Consider the following 24343-nt stretch of genomic DNA (forward strand, 5'->3'; position numbering starts at 1 on the left):
TCCTATAGAAATTTTCAAAGCCAACGCCGCAATTCAAAGGGCGCAACAAATTGTCTTTGTATATGATTCATTTCCTAATATTTTTATTTTGAAAATCCTTTATTCCGATCGGACTCTGGCTTGCAAAATAGCACATTGATCTTGACAGCGCATATGAAGTGACATAACTGAAATCAATCCTCAAGTTGTGATAAGCTTGTTGAACATACAAAACACAAGACTAAATAATGAGGAGCAGCAAAGTTCTTGATCCCTTTTCGAAAGAAAAAAGTTCTTGAATGGAAGGAGTACAATAAAATTTACAATAAGAGAAATCTCTCTGAAACAAACAGTGGGTATACACACAAATAGTAATAATAATAATGTTGGAAAGGCTAAATTGAACAACATGTGGTAAACCTTGTTATAGTAATAACCATAAGAAGAAGAAAACCATCACACAAAGGAGAGAGGCAGCATATCGGTGCAACATAATTAAGTTGGCAGCAATGCCGACGGAAGGTGGCTCCATTGTTGATTTGCACTGACTGCACATAAATAGTGAAAAGTATATATAATTACATATGCTTTAATTATTTCAAATGAAAGATACTTCAAGTGGAGACGAAAGAGGAGAAGAGTAGAGAACTAACTGACCGTGTTTGATGAAGTCTGCATTATCGATCAGGGTTCTTCAACGAACAAAAGGAAGGGCACGGGCCTATTATTATGGCCATCTACAGCCAGTTGCCATTGAGCTCTTATTCCGCCCTGGACCTGAGGATGGAGCTCGACTTGATCCAGCTGATTCATATGTGCAATCTCAATGCCGGGTGTTCCAGGAAGAACATCCAGTGTTTCACAGAGGATATGAAGCGACACAAGATCAGGCAGCGCGCCAGCTTGGATTGTTATGTCTAGCCTTGGCTTGCACACGATTGACAACCGCTTGATGCTTTTGAGGTGATCAGGCTGTATCACGATGGGCCCGAGGGTATCCTCATTTTCAATAAGCTTGAGATATTTCAGTCCCCCAACGCAGATCAGCTCGCCTTGAATATCCACGTAGCTCAGCCCGGCTCGAATATCCTCCCAGCTCAGACCAGTCGAGCAAAGGCACAGCTCGTCGATGGAACTTAGCTGTGAGACAAACGGAGGGAACTGGCCCAGTTTGCCTTGCAGCTTGAGAGCGGCGAGTATGCCGGGAACTGGGTCTATATCGCTCGTGAATCCTCCCGAGGATCCTTGGAAATTGATGGATAGGGAGCGACTAAGATGAGGCTCTCCGGGACCATCACGAATGAATTTGGTAATGGCACTTGAAAGAGCATGCAGGTTTCTTCGCTTTGCATTGGGTTCGCACCATATCTTCACCTTCCGCAACCGCCTCATAAGACTCATCAGTTGCGGAAATCCAACTTTCTGACCGGTGACAAATCCTGCCAGCGTCTCCAGCATACTCTTATGAGCTTTGAGGAACTTCTCTACATCTGACGGTACAGGTGCCCAAATGGTATCTGTTCCGGAAAGCTCAAACTTGCCAATGAGATGCTTCAATCGCGGCAGCAGGAGGACTTCTTTGTACACCGTCACTATTCCATCAGCACCGTCACATTCTGAGCTTCCACTTCCACTCAGGTCGAGTGTCTCTAGCTGATTCAGCTTCCAGATTTCCCTTGGAAGCCTATCAATGATGCCCGATTTGATGCTCAGGTATTTCATCAGCACCAGGCTGTAGATAGCCTGAATATGGCCCGCACTAAGGTGAGCACACTCTTTCAGGTCCAACACTCGCAGCAGTTTATACTTGGTAAAATCTAAAACAGCTTCATAACTATCTAGAGTTGCCGCCGCGCCAGTGGAGAATACTGCCAGGGTCCGGAGAAGAGATAAACTCTGAGGCAAATTCAGATGGGCGTTTGCACAAGCATGCACAGATAGCCTGCGGAGGTGTTCGTTCTGCAATTCGGCCACATCGTGAGATAACCATATGAAATTCTCCGACATGGACCGTTGGGTGATGTACTGCCGAATCGCATCGCCGGTAGGCTGGCATCTCTTCACCTTCCCATTGCTGCTTCTCTGGGTGGACCTGATGATACTGGAACCAACAAGCATGCCCAAATTGCTGGCTGCGCCTTGTTCTCCTGGTACAAGTCCTTCAGCCGTCCATCTCCTTTCTAGGGGCTTAGTCCTGACATGATGTTCATGAGGGAACAAGCGCAGATATAGCAAGCAGTTGTGGTAATCACCATTAAGATTACCTCCCCTCATCAGGAAATGAAAATTCTGAATCTCCGCGGGGACAGCAGCAGCCGCCGCTTGTGCTGCAGCCCCTTGTACAGGAAAGCCAAACCTCTTTATCCGTTCAGTCGTTGCAGTTGATCTCTCCTTGAGTTGGGCAATTTTGTCGGCAAATTCATCATCGGTCGTCATCTTGGCGTTGAAGCTGTCTATACAGTCTTGGATGTCATAAGCCAAGGCCCTCAGTTGTGCAAAATATTCTGCCTGCAAGAAACTCATCGGCTCGACACTGGAAGCATGATCCTTCATGGCAGCTTCGATCCACTTGAGTTCTTCACTGATGATGGTAGCATCAGTATTTAGCTTCCCCTTCACGCTGCAGAGCTTCGACAAGGCGACGCCAGCTACCGTGCTAAATGCCGCTACAGCAAACTCCATCGGTCTCTCTTTCCTTGTCTCCACAGATCACTCCTCCTCCCTAGATCTGCATGCACGGCAAAGAGCGGTTAGTGTTGCTTCAAATGGAAGAGAGAGGGAGAGGGAAGGGGCCGGGAGACAGAGCTTCTCTACCTCGGTGGAGGGAGCTTCAGAGTTCCCCTCCTCGGCTGCAGTGACTTGATAGAGTCACAAGTCACAAGTCACAATTCACAAGTGGCAAGGAGGACTGGGCTAACATATACTCCCTCCGTTCCAAAATAGATGACTCAACTTTGTACTAACTTTGTACTAAAGTTAGTACAAAGTTGAGTCATCTATTTTGGAACGGAGGGAGTACTCTGCTAGTGTTTACTATGAACTTGTTTGGGAAACTTTTTCTCCAGAACGGTTTTGGATCTAACGGGACTCAGTTTTTTTTTCATACATATCTAATTAGAGGTTTGATTTAAATTTCAGATAATTTTGCAATAGTTGGAATCATCTTGTACGATCGATGATCAGAGAACTAATTAAATTTGTATCATCTCAGACACTCAGAGGTGCTCGTAGCTAGTGATAAGATATGTGTGCGTGTGTTAATAGGGGTATATGTGATGATTGTCTTCATTTATACCGTGTTTACAAAAAGGTCTATTCTATATATATTTTTCATTATTTAAATGTGTTAAGATGCTTCCTCTTGCTCCCTCTGTAAAGAAATATAAGAGTGTTCAAATGCTCTTATAGTTTTTTTACGGAGGGAGCATCTCCCAAGGAGTATTGGACGTGTTATGTACTTATATTAGCTTCCTATATAGGTAAGAGTAATGGTAGCCGGGTCAATCAAAGGTTCGGCTTGCTTCTCCCCCATCCTCTCTTATGAAATGGATAACCCAATGGATGGTTCACGTTACTTTTCACACTGTCTCTTTTTCTAACCTGTAACCGTCACTACTATAAAATCGTTTTCCAAGTAAGAAAAATGGACTAAGAGGATCCATTTGTTTTCTATGTTGATGTCAATTAATCTAACCCAGATGGCAGATTCGTTCCAGATGTTAACCACCAGTGGTTGTTGATAGAATAGGCAGCAATCACAGTTTTTCTTTGGAGGAGGGGCGGTTCCGTGGGGCGGAGGCTTGGCCGGTTCTTCCAGTCACAGGTCAGGTCTTCTAAGCACCCTCCCCTTCCCCATGTTCCATGTACGTATAGGGGGCTGTTGAGTTGTGGTGTTCCACTTTGTCCACGCACTACTTTTTCGCCCATCTGATAGCTTCGTCCAAATCGAGATTTCCCTGGTAGTGTCTCCCCTCCCGAGCTTTCTTTGTCGTTCATTCATACAATTACAAATCATCTGGTTGTCTATGAGGGATCAATAGTAATCATCTGTTTCTTGCTTCAGGTGAAGATGGCGCAGATGGAGGATGTAGATGCCGCGTCCCCTCTGCCAGCGATGGCGTTGGACCCTGATCTCCACGCAGCGATTCGAGCTCCTGTTACTGTTATGCTGGGTCCGTCGGCCCTCCTCCTCCGGGAACTCGATTCTTCCGGACAGAGTCTTCTCGGTGCGGAGGAGCTTCGTCTTCTTAGAGATGCTCTCAGGGAAGTATGCATCCCCCTGAAGAGTATGTCCGAAGACGACGGTGCTAGCTTTATGGCCCGGTGGTGGATGAAGATAGTTCGGGAGCTTTGTTATGATACGCAGGATTACCTCAACTTCGTCCAAAGTGCTCGAGATCGTCCTGAATTTTCAGAGTTACCTGATCGTGCCAAGGCTGTTTATTCAGGCTTACTTGCTCGCGCCATTGATGCGAGGGAAAGACGCAGAGGTTTCAAGTGGTCTCCCAAGACCACCCGGTCTGACACGTGGGAAGCCTTCAACCGCCGCTTCTCCAAAAAACTTGTCCAGCTGCTGGGTTCCTTCGGTGTCCATACCACACCCGGTGCCGTGGTCGTGGAGGCCCCAAACAAGCTTGTCCAGCTGCTAGCTTTAGATGATGATGTCAACGACAAGACACTCAAGGTGATACCTATAATTGGATGTGCAGGTACAGTAATAATCTATCCTCAACTTGAATATCTCTAGTCTTTTTCTGCCCGGCCCATTAATGCTAGCTGGAACATATGCCAAGTTTCTTTCATCTTCTTTCAGGTGTTGGAAAGACAACAGCTGCCAGAACCTTGTATCACAAGCATGGAGGGAAATTTCAGTGCCGGGCTTTTGTAAGTGTGTCTCAGAATCCAGATATGAGGGGAATCCTCACCAGCATGCTAGCACAACTTAAGGCACCACGGCCCCCTGGCTTTCCTGATGTGCTGGACCTTATTGGCGCTATCAGCAGGCATCTCCAAGGCAAAGGGTGATTGATCTCAACTATACTGTCTAAATAAGCAAATTCCGTGTTCTCTTCTCATAAATAAATCATAGGCATAATTTTATTTTATGAGGTTCCAGTTATGGCGTGTCAGGCATTGCCATAGCATTTTGAGAAATTATGAATATTATTAATGGGTGTTGACCCTCAAAAAAAAATTATAGCACATGCTCAGGTGAACCTAGGCAAATTAATATATATGCTGCCGCTTGAGCAAGGTATATATTAATTTTTATTTTTTCTGACCTAACATACAAAATTATGCAGGTACTTGATCGTACTTGATGATTTATGGACTGCATCGGTATGGCATATTGTTAGCCGCGCTTTTCCTCGTGGTGATCACCGCAGCAGAATAATAACAACTACACAAGTGCATGACGTAGCATTGGCATGCTCTGGTTATCACCCGGTCCGTATATATAAGATGGAACTTCTTGATGAATATGAATCTCGAAAGTTATTCTTCCGTAGGGTGTTTAGCTCTGCCCCTGGAGATGGTTGTTCTCCAGCTACCAAAGAAGTCTCATACGAGATTATCAGAAAATGTGAAGGTTTGCCGTTAGCAATTGTAAGTATAGCAGGTCTGTTAGCAAGCGAATTAAGCATCGTCATGGAAGATTGGAGGCACATACAAAATTCTTTTTCCTCCACTTCCGAAGGGATGAAAGATATTTTAAACCTTATCTACAATAGTCTTCCACCTGGTTTGAGGACATGCTTGCTATATCTGAGTATGTATCCACAGGGCTACGTGATGAAGAAGGCTGAGTTGGTGAAGCACTGGGTAGCCGAAGGTTTTATCGGTGTTGTGGAAGGGACAGTCGCAATGAAAATTGCTGAGCGTTATTTTGATGAGCTTGTCAGCAGAGCAATGGTCCAGGCCGTGGACACCGATTATACTGGCAAGGTGTTGTCATGTACGGTTCACCATTTGGTACTGGATTTTATTAGGTCCAAATCTTTGGATGAGAATTTTGTCACCACTGTGGACTATTCTGAATCAACTCTAGCACACCCTGACAAAGTTCGTCGGTTATCCATCCAGTTTGGAGGGGTAAAAAGCGCATACATTCCAGAAACCATCGTAACATCGAAAGTTCGGTCACTTGTATTTTGGGGTTTCTTCAAGTGTGCGCCTCCTTCCATTATGGATTATGGATTTCTTCGTATTCTGAATCTTCATATTTGGGCTGATGAAGACAATGAGATTTTTGACCTCATTGGAATTGGGAACTTATTTCTTCTGAAGTATCTCACGGTTGAATGTAATATCACCGTCAAACTTCCAGAGAAGATTGGAATGCTCCGATACTTGGAGACACTGGAAGTAGATGCAAGATTGTTTGCTGTTCCATCAGATATGGATAATCTGGAGAGGTTACTGCACCTCCGTCTTCCGAGCGAATCTATCCTGCCTCAAGGAGTAGCCCACATGACATCTCTTCGCACTTTGGGGAATTTTGATCTCAGCCGCCGTTACTCAATAGAGAATGTATTACAACTTGGAGGGCTGTCTAATCTCCAGGATCTCCAGCTCACCTGTGCTATGGCACAGCAAGCAGAAAACCTGGAAAAGAATGTGCTACTCCTTGGCTGGATTGTTGAGAGGCTTAGTTTCTTGCAGACCATAACTTTGGTACCTGCTTCAGTGTCCTCTCATCAGGATGATGGTCAGGCTGCAGCACCTACAAGCATAATTATTCCCCCTGATGGATTTAACATGGAGCCTCCTCCAGACCTGCTTCTACAGAGGATCGAAATGTCGCGGCACTGCTGCATCTTCTTCTGCATACCTAAGTGCTTTGGAGAGCTAAGGAAACTCTGCATCCTAAAGATTGCAATTAGGAGTCTGTCGAGGAGTGATATTGAAATCCTGGAAAGAATGCCGGCCCTCGCTGCTCTCGCCCTGTATAATCAGACAACTCCCACAGAAAAGATGATCATGACTGACGGGGGATTCTATAGACTCACGTACTTCAAGTTCTTGTGTGCTGCACCATGCCTGTCCTTTGAACAAGGAGCGATGCCCAAACTCCAAAACCTCAACCTAGGATTCAACTCAGACCAATGGAGATCGGATACCTTTGAAACTCTTGGCTTGAGTCACTTGAGAGGCCTTACGGATGTATGTGTAAGACTTGGTACTGGGGCTGCTGACAACTTCAACGTAAAAGTTGCCGAGTCGGCATTGGAGGCTGTCGTCAGGAATCACCCCAACTCTCCTAGGATCAGAATAAAATTTGTGGATCTGATTTTTGATGGTAAGGAGGATGATAGCACCGCAACTCACCAGTATCAAGAAGGCAAGGAAAGCAGGTACGGCTTTTTCTTCCGTTTACAAGAATTTTGTAGGGGGTTTAAAGGATAGGAATTTTATAAAAGGATTTCTTTGGAACCCAGTGATTTGTAGGAATAGAATCTCATTCCTGTCCAGCATAGAAACCAATCCTTTCTATTTCAAAGGGGGGAAAAAGCATTAGCCTAGACCCAAACCCAATGAAAAAAACAATCATATCCTGTGAATCAGATGAAATGACATACTTGTCACCTCACTTCATATGATTTTCCAATTTTGATGATATGCCTATTCAATGAACCAAAAGAGACCTTAACAGGGCATTCGTCCAATCTTGCACTGCTAATTTGTTCGTCATTTTTCCTTCAATCGCGACAGGTCTGCCAGAGGCCAAGATGGCAAACAAGATGCAACAAGGGGCGAACGTCAACAACAGGGGCCACCAATGAGCAAACAAGATGCACGGAGGAGCAAAGCAGTGGGAGCGTCATCAAAGGCACTACCACCGATGAGCAAAGCTGTAAATGCTAGCAAGTCAAGGGCAGCAGTACCTCCTCCCACCAGCTCTAGCCCATCAAAGCCGATGCCATCTTCCTCCCTTACCAGTCCACCAAAACCGAGGCGACGTGGCTCCCGCACCAGCCCTCCCCGACCCACGAGCCCGCCCCAACCCAAGCGCTAAGCTTTTGGTACGATTATTTCTTCTTCGTGCACCAAAAATAGAAAACGCTTCTAATGTACCATTTACAGCTTTGCTCAAGTTTTCCAAGCTCTTGGTATGATTTTCCCAAGGACATAACAGAGTGTCGACCTTTTCTTTCATGTCATGAAGTCCATCTGCTACCTACTTTCTTCCCTCTAGAAACTCTCTTGTGCTGGAAAGTAACTTATTCAAAGCCAGAACTGGGCTAGGTGCTTATTTTCATTCATCCCTGACCCAGGCCAGGGGTTGAGCGCATCATCCCGCTTATTAGCGCCAGGGACATCCGACAGACAGACGGACGATGCACCAAGCGGTGAACCATGCGGCGGGAAGAACGAGCATCCGAGGAGCAGTCCCCACCCTGATGCCATCCAAACTGATCAGCTCTCTAAATATTACAGCATCTATTCTACATCCGTATGTACACATGTCTGCTTTTCTTGTGCACTAAGTTCTGTACTGTGTTTTCTTATAGGCTGGCACTTTTCAAAAAAAATTCAAAATGAGGATGTACCCCTCAGCCTCTGAGTGATGCACACAGCCTTATAGGCTGGCATTATACCATTTGATACTTCTGTGACCATGCCGTGAGCTGCGGGATCGACATGTTCTCGTTTGAAATGGGGAAGACATAAACATATATGTCATACGAAGAAAGCAAAAAAAATGTTTCTGTTGTAAATAATGAGAGAATTCAAGTGCTATGAGTGACTTACTTAGGTTTTAAAACAAAACAAATAGGGCTTGTGTAGCATAGGAGTCATGAGCACAGCACCAGAACAGCACCCAAGCACAGCCTCCAAACCCCAAAACAATATCAACGAAAATTTGAAATTCAACACGTGAATTCTACCAACATCACCAGAGCAGAACTCAGGAATCAGTATTAAAAATCTCGGGATTGACAAATCCCACAAACCTAAATTTACCACTCATCATGAGTAGTACATCAAACAATGCAAATTTATTGAACACTCACAAAACACTACCAGGTTCAAACAGGTGACACTATAATTAGGCTTACATCTATGTCAATAACTATTTCGAAACAGAAAAAAGGAGTCTCGCCAAGAGACATCAAGGGTATATCCAAACAAAGAGCATCACAAAACACTTCCAGCTTATTGAGGCAAATTTATTGAGCCACAAATCTCATTCGAAATCACATTCTACTCACCACACACCAGGCGTATATCAAACAAGTCAAATTTATTGGGCCACAAATCTCATTCGGAATCACATACTATTCACCACATACCATGGCGTATATCAAACAAGGCAAATTTATTGAGCATCACAAAACACTTCAGGTTTCAGGTCGGCTGCAAGACGCTGCAGGCTTTGCAGTTGCCACGCATTCGCTGGCATTCAAGCAGCTAGAACTATAGTTACAGACTTGCGGGTAGAGAAGTCGATAATGGCTTCAAAACAGAACAAAGGTTTCTAACCACAATATAGAACTGACTTGATCACGCGTTCTGCAAGCTACTTATATAGTGCATACCAGAGAGAGTAAACGTTTCTGATGATTTGCTAGGTTGTTCGCAACACTAGCGCAAAGGAGACGATTTACATGCTGTTTCAGTTATCTAACACACCTTCAGTAGGCTTGTGAATTGTACTCCATTTGAAACAGCTCAGCGGCCACAACTAATCATACTTTCTTCGTTTCGGTGCCGCCACGTCAGGTCACTGAAGCTGGGTGTATCAATATGGCCGCGGTGGATAAGCTCCGGGGTACGGCGCTGCATAAGATTCAGTGAGATGATCAGATTAGTTCACCTGATTAGAGTCATGAAAACGGATGGATTTATCTAAGCTCATCAAGATCTTACCAGGTGGATAAGGGGATTGCGCTGCTGAAGGTGGTGGGTATGGTTGCCCATATGGCTGTGGCGGGTAAGGTTGCTGCCCATATGGCTGTGGTGGGTACGGTTGCCCGTATGGCTGCGGTGGATACGGTTGTCCATATGGCTGTGGTGGGTGACTTGTAGGAGGACCTCCCTGCTGCGGGTATGGCTGCTGAGGAGGCGGAGTTGGGTATGGCTGCTGAGGAGGCGGAGTTGAGTACGCAGAAGGAGCAGGATATGGTGCGTGGCTAGGAGCTGGATAAGCTTGGTGCGGTGGGGGTGCTGCAGCATATGCTGAAGGCGCTGGGTATGAAGCTGAGGAGGCACCGTATGGCGAAGGAGCGTACTGGCCAGAAGTTTTACCTGCCATCTTGTTCTTCTGATATACACAAGAGAAAAACAATGAGGCAATGACACATCAACAGAAACAATTAAACAAAGACCAGTGATCGTTCTCTCACTCACCATTGCTGAGACATCAAAGTGCATGATAAGCTTAACTTCCCCAGCAGACCTGCACAGATTGACCTCAGTGTCAGGAAATCTGCAAGTGGCAGTAGGAGAAAGGTATTACAGTACGCATATATATGTAACAAAACACCTACTTCATATGGCGTGTCTGGAGGGGCCACGAGGAATCATCGTAGCCACTCGTGAGCACCTTGTTCAGTGGCACCCTGCATGCAGAAACGCTCAGCCATCAGTCGCTTTACTCGGTAACAGTATAATGACTAAAATGAACTGCATCGTAATGCACAAACCTGCAGCTGCCAATGAAGTCATCAGTGTTGATTGTGTTGCTGTTCCACACGTTGATACTCAGCTCACGGAGCCCCTCGATGAGTGGTATATGAAACTTCTCGTCGAAGGACGGGTTCCTTCCCCCATCTGATTGTATTAATAAAAAAATAGTAAGCTTATGGAGGTCAAATATGTACAAACGTTGGAAATGTCCTTGCAGTTCACACCGAAAAAAGATGTCGTGGCACTCCACATTAATTGAAAGTCAAGGAGTGATAGTCTGCTAGATTAATAATATGTTATGAAATGCAGATCGGAGAACCTCTTGGAAAAAGTTGAGGACTTGTTCAGGTCAACTCTAGGATGGATGAGAGTGCATTTTCTATTTGGCATAGTAACTGTAAGATAACAGAGAAAGAACTTTCCTACAGTGCTTAATCTAGGGCTGGGTTCTTCTAGGAATGGTTTCAGATTCATATAGAACGAAATAAAAACTGGAAGTGAATTGCGCACCATGCCAGTTTGCTGTATTTAAGTCCTTGTCTGGATAAGGAAGGCCAGGTAGCAAATTTCAATATAAGGATATAAGAAATGGTAACACACTGACATTGGCAAATAGCATTCCAGAAAATTGAATTGCTCAACTTCTAGAACCAGCCCAGCATCCTGAGAGCATCACTCGAAACATACAGAGGTAGATGCCAAATTGTACTACAAAGGAAATAGGATTCCTGTAGGACAAGCAATGAGTACCACTATCTCATACAGCTTTATTCATAGGCCGTGCATCAATCAAAAAGTTAAAAGGATATATTCTCGAACCGACAAGAGCATCTTATGCCAATCTAGGGTGGCATTGTTTTCCACCAGCAGACGTGAAAGAAACAAAAATAACCACGGCATGGCCTTTTCGCAAAAACTAGGATGAGTAATGGGGACCGCTAGTGTGTAGAAACATACTCATCAGGGGCGCGGCTCATCAAACAAAGGTAGAAGAATATATTCTGGTGTCGACCTGAGTATCTTATGCCAATCTATGGTGGCATGATTCTTTTTTTATTGAAATTCTAGGGTGGCCGATTCCACCAGGAGGTGTGCAAGAAACAAAAATAACCTCCTCATCACGAGACGCACGATCTTCACAAAATAATAGGAGGCAGAGTACCCTATCGAATATATGGACTCCAAAGAGATGAGACAATGATCACGCGTGCAACCGACGAAGATACAGAAACATCATGAGCCTATGGTGTCAGCTCAACTGCAATAATGTCGGCTTCCATGAATGAACAGTATTACTGTTAGATTACTAGTGATATTACTAAGAGTTGGCTGAGTATGAGAGCAGTCAGTTGACACCAGTCCTAATAATGACAAGCACATGTTTCAGAAAAGCAGCCCGTATAGTACTAATCAAGCAGTGGGCCATGCTGTTGCAAACTGTAAGTGCGCTTGAGAACTAGTCATTGGTTACTAGTCCGCCGCCCACTGTCGTCGATAACATAGAAGAGGCAATGCTGACCTGGTTACCCAACCACCGCGTGGTGCCGGTAGGTGCAACTACTGAAACGAATTGAGTCAAGCATGCTGAGTAATTAAGCAGACTAAATTAGCGGTAGACTGTACAATACACTAGATAACCTGGGTAAACCCAGTTCAAATATTGGGTGAATTCAGTTTGAATACCACCAGTTTTGGGCACCTAGGCTAAGTGCAGAGTTTGTGGATGCACAAACTGCAGGGAGGAACAAATTGAGCAGTGAGGCTTCCTTGTAGCAAAGTACTATAACTGAAGATGAGAAGACGTCGCTGCTCCTGCTCCTCAAGAAAAAAGAAGAGGCAATGCTGAAATGGTCACTCACCCGCCGTTGTTTGTGCAGTTAACGGCGGGTTGGCGCAACCACTGAAGAAGAAACCGATCAGTTTGGTGTGCCCTCCTCAATGTACAGGTCGTTGCTAGTACACCCACCCTTGCTCGTCTAGAACAATGTGTGCGCGCGGACAAAGGCATGGCTCAATAAACAGATTAATTTGTCGCCAATTGGTTCAAATGCCACCAGTTTAAATCGAGCAGTAGTCGGTTTGCTGATGCGTGCAAACAATTTTCACTTGAAGGGCAGGAGTATGTGGTCACGCATAACGTCATACAGGATACAGGCACGCTGCAGGAGAGATGAGCTGAAGCAAGCGAGAAAAAATGGTGGAGGGGAGGGATAGCGTACCGGTGCAGGTGCGGGTGCGGAGCTTGGTGTTGGCGTACTCGACGATGACGTAGGGGTCCTGGCGCGAGAAGAACTCCGTGTCCCGCAGCTTCCGGCACCCCGTCACTGCCCACCCCAAGCAAACCAATCGAGCAAGCGCGTCGACAAAATTCAGTTGAGCAAAAGGGTGTCCAGGCCGCCCGCGGCGGGGGTTGACTCAGCCGATCGAGTGGGAACAGGGGAGGGAAAGGCGCGCATAGCTATTATTACGTACCTCTGACCTCGAGGAGCTGGCCCTGGATCGACATGGGCGGGCGGGCGGGCGGGCGAATCGTCGGCGGCGGGGGGAGCGTTGAATCTTCGGCGTCGGCGAAAGGGGGGCGCGGGCTGAGAGAGAGAGAGACGAAAGCGACCTTTTGCTGCTGCTCCGATCCAAGATTGAGCGCATCATCCCGCTTATTAGCGCCAGGGACATCCGACAGACAGACGGACGATGCACCAAGCGGTGAACCATGCGGCGGGAAGAACGAGCATCCGAGGAGCAGTCCCCACCCTGATGCCATCCAAACTGATCAGCTCTCTAAATATTACAGCATCTATTCTACATCCGTATGTACACATGTCTGCTTTTCTTGTGCACTAAGTTCTGTACTGTGTTTTCTTATAGGCTGGCACTTTTCAAAAAAAATTCAAAATGAGGATGTACCCCTCAGCCTCTGAGTGATGCACACAGCCTTATAGGCTGGCATTATACCATTTGATACTTCTGTGACCATGCCGTGAGCTGCGGGATCGACATGTTCTCGTTTGAAATGGGGAAGACATAAACATATATGTCATACGAAGAAAGCAAAAAAAATGTTTCTGTTGTAAATAATGAGAGAATTCAAGTGCTATGAGTGACTTACTTAGGTTTTAAAACAAAACAAATAGGGCTTGTGTAGCATAGGAGTCATGAGCACAGCACCAGAACAGCACCCAAGCACAGCCTCCAAACCCCAAAACAATATCAACGAAAATTTGAAATTCAACACGTGAATTCTACCAACATCACCAGAGCAGAACTCAGGAATCAGTATTAAAAATCTCGGGATTGACAAATCCCACAAACCTAAATTTACCACTCATCATGAGTAGTACATCAAACAATGCAAATTTATTGAACACTCACAAAACACTACCAGGTTCAAACAGGTGACACTATAATTAGGCTTACATCTATGTCAATAACTATTTCGAAACAGAAAAAAGGAGTCTCGCCAAGAGACATCAAGGGTATATCCAAACAAAGAGCATCACAAAACACTTCCAGCTTATTGAGGCAAATTTATTGAGCCACAAATCTCATTCGAAATCACATTCTACTCACCACACACCAGGCGTATATCAAACAAGTCAAATTTATTGGGCCACAAATCTCATTCGGAATCACATACTATTCACCACATACCATGGCGTATATCAAACAAGGCAAATTTATTGAGCATCACAAAACACTTCAGGTTTCAGGTCGGCTGCAAGACGCTGCAGGCTTTGCAGTTGCCACGCATTCGCTGGCATTCAAGCAGCTAGAACTATAGTTACAGACTTGCGGGTAGAGAAGTCGATAATGGCTTCAAAACAGAACAAAGGTTTCTAACCACAATATAGAACTGACTTGATCACGCGTTCTGCAAGCTACTTATATAGTGCATACCAGAGAGAGTAAACGTTTCTGATGATTTGCTAGGTTGTTCGCAACACTAGCGCAAAGGAGACGATTTACATGCTGTTTCAGTTATCTAACACACCTTCAGTAGGCTTGTGAATTGTACTCCATTTGAAACAGCTCAGCGGCCACAACTAATCATACTTTCTTCGTTTCGGTGCCGCCACGTCAGGTCACTGAAGCTGGGTGTATCAATATGGCCGCGGTGGATAAGCTCCGGGGTACGGCGCTGCATAAGATTCAGTGAGATGATCAGATTAGTTCACCTGATTAGAGTCATGAAAACGGATGGATTTATCTAAGCTCATCAAGATCTTACCAGGTGGATAAGGGGATTGCGCTGCTGAAGGTGGTGGGTATGGTTGCCCATATGGCTGTGGCGGGTAAGGTTGCTGCCCATATGGCTGTGGTGGGTACGGTTGCCCGTATGGCTGCGGTGGATACGGTTGTCCATATGGCTGTGGTGGGTGACTTGTAGGAGGACCTCCCTGCTGCGGGTATGGCTGCTGAGGAGGCGGAGTTGGGTATGGCTGCTGAGGAGGCGGAGTTGAGTACGCAGAAGGAGCAGGATATGGTGCGTGGCTAGGAGCTGGATAAGCTTGGTGCGGTGGGGGTGCTGCAGCATATGCTGAAGGCGCTGGGTATGAAGCTGAGGAGGCACCGTATGGCGAAGGAGCGTACTGGCCAGAAGTTTTACCTGCCATCTTGTTCTTCTGATATACACAAGAGAAAAACAATGAGGCAATGACACATCAACAGAAACAATTAAACAAAGACCAGTGATCGTTCTCTCACTCACCATTGCTGAGACATCAAAGTGCATGATAAGCTTAACTTCCCCAGCAGACCTGCACAGATTGACCTCAGTGTCAGGAAATCTGCAAGTGGCAGTAGGAGAAAGGTATTACAGTACGCATATATATGTAACAAAACACCTACTTCATATGGCGTGTCTGGAGGGGCCACGAGGAATCATCGTAGCCACTCGTGAGCACCTTGTTCAGTGGCACCCTGCATGCAGAAACGCTCAGCCATCAGTCGCTTTACTCGGTAACAGTATAATGACTAAAATGAACTGCATCGTAATGCACAAACCTGCAGCTGCCAATGAAGTCATCAGTGTTGATTGTGTTGCTGTTCCACACGTTGATACTCAGCTCACGGAGCCCCTCGATGAGTGGTATATGAAACTTCTCGTCGAAGGACGGGTTCCTTCCCCCATCTGATTGTATTAATAAAAAAATAGTAAGCTTATGGAGGTCAAATATGTACAAACGTTGGAAATGTCCTTGCAGTTCACACCGAAAAAAGATGTCGTGGCACTCCACATTAATTGAAAGTCAAGGAGTGATAGTCTGCTAGATTAATAATATGTTATGAAATGCAGATCGGAGAACCTCTTGGAAAAAGTTGAGGACTTGTTCAGGTCAACTCTAGGATGGATGAGAGTGCATTTTCTATTTGGCATAGTAACTGTAAGATAACAGAGAAAGAACTTTCCTACAGTGCTTAATCTAGGGCTGGGTTCTTCTAGGAATGGTTTCAGATTCATATAGAACGAAATAAAAACTGGAAGTGAATTGCGCACCATGCCAGTTTGCTGTATTTAAGTCCTTGTCTGGATAAGGAAGGCCAGGTAGCAAATTTCAATATAAGGATATAAGAAATGGTAACACACTGACATTGGCAAATAGCATTCCAGAAAATTGAATTGCTCAACTTCTAGAACCAGCCCAGCATCCTGAGAGCATCACTCGAAACATACAGAGGTAGATGCCAAATTGTACTACAAAGGAAATAGGATTCCTGTAGGACAAGCAATGAGTACCACTATCTCATACAGCTTTATTCATAGGCCGTGCATCAATCAAAAAGTTAAAAGGATATATTCTCGAACCGACAAGAGCATCTTATGCCAATCTAGGGTGGCATTGTTTTCCACCAGCAGACGTGAAAGAAACAAAAATAACCACGGCATGGCCTTTTCGCAAAAACTAGGATGAGTAATGGGGACCGCTAGTGTGTAGAAACATACTCATCAGGGGCGCGGCTCATCAAACAAAGGTAGAAGAATATATTCTGGTGTCGACCTGAGTATCTTATGCCAATCTATGGTGGCATGATTCTTTTTTTATTGAAATTCTAGGGTGGCCGATTCCACCAGGAGGTGTGCAAGAAACAAAAATAACCTCCTCATCACGAGACGCACGATCTTCACAAAATAATAGGAGGCAGAGTACCCTATCGAATATATGGACTCCAAAGAGATGAGACAATGATCACGCGTGCAACCGACGAAGATACAGAAACATCATGAGCCTATGGTGTCAGCTCAACTGCAATAATGTCGGCTTCCATGAATGAACAGTATTACTGTTAGATTACTAGTGATATTACTAAGAGTTGGCTGAGTATGAGAGCAGTCAGTTGACACCAGTCCTAATAATGACAAGCACATGTTTCAGAAAAGCAGCCCGTATAGTACTAATCAAGCAGTGGGCCATGCTGTTGCAAACTGTAAGTGCGCTTGAGAACTAGTCATTGGTTACTAGTCCGCCGCCCACTGTCGTCGATAACATAGAAGAGGCAATGCTGACCTGGTTACCCAACCACCGCGTGGTGCCGGTAGGTGCAACTACTGAAACGAATTGAGTCAAGCATGCTGAGTAATTAAGCAGACTAAATTAGCGGTAGACTGTACAATACACTAGATAACCTGGGTAAACCCAGTTCAAATATTGGGTGAATTCAGTTTGAATACCACCAGTTTTGGGCACCTAGGCTAAGTGCAGAGTTTGTGGATGCACAAACTGCAGGGAGGAACAAATTGAGCAGTGAGGCTTCCTTGTAGCAAAGTACTATAACTGAAGATGAGAAGACGTCGCTGCTCCTGCTCCTCAAGAAAAAAGAAGAGGCAATGCTGAAATGGTCACTCACCCGCCGTTGTTTGTGCAGTTAACGGCGGGTTGGCGCAACCACTGAAGAAGAAACCGATCAGTTTGGTGTGCCCTCCTCAATGTACAGGTCGTTGCTAGTACACCCACCCTTGCTCGTCTAGAACAATGTGTGCGCGCGGACAAAGGCATGGCTCAATAAACAGATTAATTTGTCGCCAATTGGTTCAAATGCCACCAGTTTAAATCGAGCAGTAGTCGGTTTGCTGATGCGTGCAAACAATTTTCACTTGAAGGGCAGGAGTATGTGGTCACGCATAACGTCATACAGGATACAGGCACGCTGCAGGAGAGATGAGCTGAAGCAAGCGAGAAAAAATGGTGGAGGGGAGGGATAGCGTACCGGTGCAGGTGCGGGTGCGGAGCTTGGTGTTGGCGTACTCGACGATGACGTAGGGGTCCTGGCGCGAGAAGAACTCCGTGTCCCGCAGCTTCCGGCACCCCGTCACTGCCCACCCCAAGCAAACCAATCGAGCAAGCGCGTCGACAAAATTCAGTTGAGCAAAAGGGTGTCCAGGCCGCCCGCGGCGGGGGTTGACTCAGCCGATCGAGTGGGAACAGGGGAGGGAAAGGCGCGCATAGCTATTATTACGTACCTCTGACCTCGAGGAGCTGGCCCTGGATCGACATGGGCGGGCGGGCGGGCGGGCGAATCGTCGGCGGCGGGGGGAGCGTTGAATCTTCGGCGTCGGCGAAAGGGGGGCGCGGGCTGAGAGAGAGAGAGACGAAAGCGACCTTTTGCTGCTGCTCCGATCCAAGATTGAGCGCATCATCCCGCTTATTAGCGCCAGGGACATCCGACAGACAGACGGACGATGCACCAAGCGGTGAACCATGCGGCGGGAAGAACGAGCATCCGAGGAGCAGTCCCCACCCTGATGCCATCCAAACTGATCAGCTCTCTAAATATTACAGCATCTATTCTACATCCGTATGTACACATGTCTGCTTTTCTTGTGCACTAAGTTCTGTACTGTGTTTTCTTATAGGCTGGCACTTTTCAAAAAAAATTCAAAATGAGGATGTACCCCTCAGCCTCTGAGTGATGCACACAGCCTTATAGGCTGGCATTATACCATTTGATACTTCTGTGACCATGCCGTGAGCTGCGGGATCGACATGTTCTCGTTTGAAATGGGGAAGACATAAACATATATGTCATACGAAGAAAGCAAAAAAAATGTTTCTGTTGTAAATAATGAGAGAATTCAAGTGCTATGAGTGACTTACTTAGGTTTTAAAACAAAACAAATAGGGCTTGTGTAGCATAGGAGTCATGAGCACAGCACCAGAACAGCACCCAAGCACAGCCTCCAAACCCCAAAACAATATCAACGAAAATTTGAAATTCAACACGTGAATTCTACCAACATCACCAGAGCAGAACTCAGGAATCAGTATTAAAAATCTCGGGATTGACAAATCCCACAAACCTAAATTTACCACTCATCATGAGTAGTACATCAAACAATGCAAATTTATTGAACACTCACAAAACACTACCAGGTTCAAACAGGTGACACTATAATTAGGCTTACATCTATGTCAATAACTATTTCGAAACAGAAAAAAGGAGTCTCGCCAAGAGACATCAAGGGTATATCCAAACAAAGAGCATCACAAAACACTTCCAGCTTATTGAGGCAAATTTATTGAGCCACAAATCTCATTCGAAATCACATTCTACTCACCACACACCAGGCGTATATCAAACAAGTCAAATTTATTGGGCCACAAATCTCATTCGGAATCACATACTATTCACCACATACCATGGCGTATATCAAACAAGGCAAATTTATTGAGCATCACAAAACACTTCAGGTTTCAGGTCGGCTGCAAGACGCTGCAGGCTTTGCAGTTGCCACGCATTCGCTGGCATTCAAGCAGCTAGAACTATAGTTACAGACTTGCGGGTAGAGAAGTCGATAATGGCTTCAAAACAGAACAAAGGTTTCTAACCACAATATAGAACTGACTTGATCACGCGTTCTGCAAGCTACTTATATAGTGCATACCAGAGAGAGTAAACGTTTCTGATGATTTGCTAGGTTGTTCGCAACACTAGCGCAAAGGAGACGATTTACATGCTGTTTCAGTTATCTAACACACCTTCAGTAGGCTTGTGAATTGTACTCCATTTGAAACAGCTCAGCGGCCACAACTAATCATAATTTCTTCGTTTCGGTGCCGCCACGTCAGGTCACTGAAGCTGGGTGTATCAATATGGCCGCGGTGGATAAGCTCCGGGGTACGGCGCTGCATAAGATTCAGTGAGATGATCAGATTAGTTCACCTGATTAGAGTCATGAAAACGGATGGATTTATCTAAGCTCATCAAGATCTTACCAGGTGGATAAGGGGATTGTGCTGCTGAAGGTGGTGGGTAGGGTTGCCCATATGGCTGTGGCGGGTAAGGTTGCTGCCCATATGGCTGTGGTGGGTACGGTTGCCCGTATGGCTGCGGTGGATACGGTTGTCCATATGGCTGTGGTGGGTGACTTGTAGGAGGACCTCCCTGCTGCGGGTATGGCTGCTGAGGAGGCGGAGTTGGGTATGGCTGCTGAGGAGGCGGAGTTGAGTACGCAGAAGGAGCAGGATATGGTGCGTGGCTAGGAGCTGGATAAGCTTGGTGCGGTGGGGGTGCTGCAGCATATGCTGAAGGCGCTGGGTATGAAGCTGAGGAGGCACCGTATGGCGAAGGAGCGTACTGGCCAGAAGTTTTACCTGCCATCTTGTTCTTCTGATATACACAAGAGAAAAACAATGAGGCAATGACACATCAACAGAAACAATTAAACAAAGACCAGTGATCGTTCTCTCACTCACCATTGCTGAGACATCAAAGTGCATGATAAGCTTAACTTCCCCAGCAGACCTGCACAGATTGACCTCAGTGTCAGGAAATCTGCAAGTGGCAGTAGGAGAAAGGTATTACAGTACGCATATATATGTAACAAAACACCTACTTCATATGGCGTGTCTGGAGGGGCCACGAGGAATCATCGTAGCCACTCGTGAGCACCTTGTTCAGTGGCACCCTGCATGCAGAAACGCTCAGCCATCAGTCGCTTTACTCGGTAACAGTATAATGACTAAAATGAACTGCATCGTAATGCACAAACCTGCAGCTGCCAATGAAGTCATCAGTGTTGATTGTGTTGCTGTTCCACACGTTGATACTCAGCTCACGGAGCCCCTCGATGAGTGGTATATGAAACTTCTCGTCGAAGGACGGGTTCCTTCCCCCATCTGATTGTATTAATAAAAAAATAGTAAGCTTATGGAGGTCAAATATGTACAAACGTTGGAAATGTCCTTGCAGTTCACACCGAAAAAAGATGTCGTGGCACTCCACATTAATTGAAAGTCAAGGAGTGATAGTCTGCTAGATTAATAATATGTTATGAAATGCAGATCGGAGAACCTCTTGGAAAAAGTTGAGGACTTGTTCAGGTCAACTCTAGGATGGATGAGAGTGCATTTTCTATTTGGCATAGTAACTGTAAGATAACAGAGAAAGAACTTTCCTACAGTGCTTAATCTAGGGCTGGGTTCTTCTAGGAATGGTTTCAGATTCATATAGAACGAAATAAAAACTGGAAGTGAATTGCGCACCATGCCAGTTTGCTGTATTTAAGTCCTTGTCTGGATAAGGAAGGCCAGGTAGCAAATTTCAATATAAGGATATAAGAAATGGTAACACACTGACATTGGCAAATAGCATTCCAGAAAATTGAATTGCTCAACTTCTAGAACCAGCCCAGCATCCTGAGAGCATCACTCGAAACATACAGAGGTAGATGCCAAATTGTACTACAAAGGAAATAGGATTCCTGTAGGACAAGCAATGAGTACCACTATCTCATACAGCTTTATTCATAGGCCGTGCATCAATCAAAAAGTTAAAAGGATATATTCTCGAACCGACAAGAGCATCTTATGCCAATCTAGGGTGGCATTGTTTTCCACCAGCAGACGTGAAAGAAACAAAAATAACCACGGCATGGCCTTTTCGCAAAAACTAGGATGAGTAATGGGGACCGCTAGTGTGTAGAAACATACTCATCAGGGGCGCGGCTCATCAAACAAAGGTAGAAGAATATATTCTGGTGTCGACCTGAGTATCTTATGCCAATCTATGGTGGCATGATTCTTTTTTTATTGAAATTCTAGGGTGGCCGATTCCACCAGGAGGTGTGCAAGAAACAAAAATAACCTCCTCATCACGAGACGCACGATCTTCACAAAATAATAGGAGGCAGAGTACCCTATCGAATATATGGACTCCAAAGAGATGAGACAATGATCACGCGTGCAACCGACGAAGATACAGAAACATCATGAGCCTATGGTGTCAGCTCAACTGCAATAATGTCGGCTTCCATGAATGAACAGTATTACTGTTAGATTACTAGTGATATTACTAAGAGTTGGCTGAGTATGAGAGCAGTCAGTTGACACCAGTCCTAATAATGACAAGCACATGTTTCAGAAAAGCAGCCCGTATAGTACTAATCAAGCAGTGGGCCATGCTGTTGCAAACTGTAAGTGCGCTTGAGAACTAGTCATTGGTTACTAGTCCGCCGCCCACTGTCGTCGATAACATAGAAGAGGCAATGCTGACCTGGTTACCCAACCACCGCGTGGTGCCGGTAGGTGCAACTACTGAAACGAATTGAGTCAAGCATGCTGAGTAATTAAGCAGACTAAATTAGCGGTAGACTGTACAATACACTAGATAACCTGGGTAAACCCAGTTCAAATATTGGGTGAATTCAGTTTGAATACCACCAGTTTTGGGCACCTAGGCTAAGTGCAGAGTTTGTGGATGCACAAACTGCAGGGAGGAACAAATTGAGCAGTGAGGCTTCCTTGTAGCAAAGTACTATAACTGAAGATGAGAAGACGTCGCTGCTCCTGCTCCTCAAGAAAAAAGAAGAGGCAATGCTGAAATGGTCACTCACCCGCCGTTGTTTGTGCAGTTAACGGCGGGTTGGCGCAACCACTGAAGAAGAAACCGATCAGTTTGGTGTGCCCTCCTCAATGTACAGGTCGTTGCTAGTACACCCACCCTTGCTCGTCTAGAACAATGTGTGCGCGCGGACAAAGGCATGGCTCAATAAACAGATTAATTTGTCGCCAATTGGTTCAAATGCCACCAGTTTAAATCGAGCAGTAGTCGGTTTGCTGATGCGTGCAAACAATTTTCACTTGAAGGGCAGGAGTATGTGGTCACGCATAACGTCATACAGGATACAGGCACGCTGCAGGAGAGATGAGCTGAAGCAAGCGAGAAAAAATGGTGGAGGGGAGGGATAGCGTACCGGTGCAGGTGCGGGTGCGGAGCTTGGTGTTGGCGTACTCGACGATGACGTAGGGGTCCTGGCGCGAGAAGAACTCCGTGTCCCGCAGCTTCCGGCACCCCGTCACTGCCCACCCCAAGCAAACCAATCGAGCAAGCGCGTCGACAAAATTCAGTTGAGCAAAAGGGTGTCCAGGCCGCCCGCGGCGGGGGTTGACTCAGCCGATCGAGTGGGAACAGGGGAGGGAAAGGCGCGCATAGCTATTATTACGTACCTCTGACCTCGAGGAGCTGGCCCTGGATCGACATGGGCGGGCGGGCGGGCGGGCGAATCGTCGGCGGCGGGGGGAGCGTTGAATCTTCGGCGTCGGCGAAAGGGGGGCGCGGGCTGAGAGAGAGAGACGAAAGCGACCTTTTGCTGCTGCTCCGATCCAAGATTGACGAGGGCGCTGTGGCTCTTTATTGCCCGCCGACGGAGGAGAGGACACGCGTTTTCTGCCGCTCTGCGTCGCCTTCCCAGAACAATAAATAATCACGTACGGACGCGCTTTGCTGTCTCTCACAAGCGGATTGGATGCAACCTTTTTCACGTCCGGGCCCCGGCGGGCCTGCCGGGCTTAGCGTCGCTTGCACGTGACGACCACGACGCTGCTGTTTGTTGCCCCCGGTAAACCGCGTCGCCTGCGCGTTCGATCCGTAATTCTCGCCGCGCAAGCAAAGCTGCCATATGTATAGCCGTAGAATTTCCGTCCGAAGCAATTGTGTATCGTCCTTGCGCACAAACATGGAAATGGCAGTGCAGGGAGAGACACGGCAACGGCCGCTGCTGGTATTACCAAACCAACCGCGGCGTATACGGTTTCTAAAAGGTAAATAAATTTTTTACCATGACTTATCAAGTCTACAAGGGAAAAACACACGGGGGTGCCTATGCAGCTCCGAGATGGGCAAGACTAAGAGTCAAGTCAAGACCATTGGGTGGATAACATAGGATGCGTGCGCAAAACAATGGATAGATGCTATGGTGGACCCGCCTTCATACGATGCCACTGCCATGTGAGACAGTTTCCCTCCAACGCCCACAGTTTCAGAGTCGGTCAAGTCAAAGTCAACCCAGCAACCAAGCAGACACGCACACGGCCCACATTTTTGGAAAAAGTCCAAAACAAACCTTCAATTTGTAGGCGAAAGCTAAATCAAACCCCAAGCTCTCAATCCTGAAATCAGCACACCAAACTCTCTAGTCTCGGTCTATTTTAAACCTTGACAGAACATAGTCGGGATTTGCTAAATTGGGCCGGCCCCAGTTGCGCAGTTGCTCTGGTTTTTCTTACTTTCTTCCTTTTTTGTTTTCTTTTCATTTTTCATTTTTCATTTTTACACATGTCTAATTTTTCTTTTTTCATTTTTCATTTTTCATTTTTACACATGTCTAATTTTTCTCATTACCCAATGTACATTTTTAACGCACACATTAAGTATTTTTGGATAAACTTTTGATATTTTCAAATACATTATGTACATTTATAAATTACAAGTTTTCAAAACTTTTTGAATACATGGTAAT

At 45.8% G+C, this 24343-nt stretch overlaps 5 protein-coding genes across 9 annotated transcripts; 1 reads left to right on the plus strand and 4 right to left on the minus strand.

The window, feature by feature from the left end:
• Window positions 1-221: 221 nt before the first annotated feature.
• LOC123156683 (disease resistance protein RGA4) lies at window positions 222-2996 on the minus strand. The gene is made up of 3 exons (XM_044574844.1): window positions 2794-2996; window positions 637-2707; window positions 222-527 (listed from the first exon to the last, which is right to left on the minus strand). The coding sequence occupies exon 2, from the start codon at window positions 2659-2661 to the stop codon at window positions 664-666; it is 1998 nt and encodes a 665-aa protein (XP_044430779.1). The 5' UTR covers window positions 2662-2707; window positions 2794-2996; the 3' UTR covers window positions 222-527; window positions 637-663.
• A 521-nt stretch (window positions 2997-3517) lies between these two features.
• Window positions 3518-8692, plus strand: LOC123156681 (disease resistance protein RGA5). 5 transcript variants are annotated; one of them, XM_044574843.1, is made up of 6 exons: window positions 3518-3938; window positions 4043-4688; window positions 4793-5000; window positions 5283-7334; window positions 7693-8003; window positions 8261-8692. In XM_044574843.1, exons 2-5 carry the CDS (start codon window positions 4049-4051, stop codon window positions 7994-7996), a joined length of 3204 nt encoding a protein of 1067 aa, XP_044430778.1. In that variant the 5' UTR covers window positions 3518-3938; window positions 4043-4048; the 3' UTR covers window positions 7997-8003; window positions 8261-8692. The 5 variants fall into 5 exon arrangements, with proteins under 5 accessions (XP_044430778.1, XP_044430777.1, XP_044430776.1 ...); XM_044574840.1 differs by having other exon boundaries at window positions 3519-3938; window positions 8256-8628; XM_044574842.1 differs by having other exon boundaries at window positions 3518-3802; window positions 7693-8630.
• Window positions 8693-9284: 592 nt separating this feature from the next.
• On the minus strand, window positions 9285-13239 carry LOC123156684 (formin-like protein 20). The gene is made up of 7 exons (XM_044574845.1): window positions 13084-13239; window positions 12831-12935; window positions 10629-10755; window positions 10473-10544; window positions 10333-10381; window positions 9853-10246; window positions 9285-9762 (listed from the first exon to the last, which is right to left on the minus strand). Exons 1-7 carry the CDS (start codon window positions 13115-13117, stop codon window positions 9725-9727), a joined length of 819 nt encoding a protein of 272 aa, XP_044430780.1. The 5' UTR covers window positions 13118-13239; the 3' UTR covers window positions 9285-9724.
• A 1029-nt stretch (window positions 13240-14268) lies between these two features.
• LOC123156685 (formin-like protein 20) lies at window positions 14269-18223 on the minus strand. Its single transcript, XM_044574846.1, has 7 exons — window positions 18068-18223; window positions 17815-17919; window positions 15613-15739; window positions 15457-15528; window positions 15317-15365; window positions 14837-15230; window positions 14269-14746 (listed from the first exon to the last, which is right to left on the minus strand). Exons 1-7 carry the CDS (start codon window positions 18099-18101, stop codon window positions 14709-14711), a joined length of 819 nt encoding a protein of 272 aa, XP_044430781.1. The 5' UTR covers window positions 18102-18223; the 3' UTR covers window positions 14269-14708.
• A 1029-nt stretch (window positions 18224-19252) lies between these two features.
• Window positions 19253-23194, minus strand: LOC123156686 (formin-like protein 20). Its single transcript, XM_044574847.1, has 7 exons — window positions 23052-23194; window positions 22799-22903; window positions 20597-20723; window positions 20441-20512; window positions 20301-20349; window positions 19821-20214; window positions 19253-19730 (listed from the first exon to the last, which is right to left on the minus strand). The coding sequence occupies exons 1-7, from the start codon at window positions 23083-23085 to the stop codon at window positions 19693-19695; spliced, it is 819 nt and encodes a 272-aa protein (XP_044430782.1). The 5' UTR covers window positions 23086-23194; the 3' UTR covers window positions 19253-19692.
• Between the last annotated feature and the right edge of the window lie 1149 nt (window positions 23195-24343).

Source organism: Triticum aestivum, chromosome 7B, assembly GCF_018294505.1.
Source record: "Triticum aestivum cultivar Chinese Spring chromosome 7B, IWGSC CS RefSeq v2.1, whole genome shotgun sequence".
Lineage (NCBI taxonomy): Eukaryota > Viridiplantae > Streptophyta > Magnoliopsida > Poales > Poaceae > Triticum > Triticum aestivum.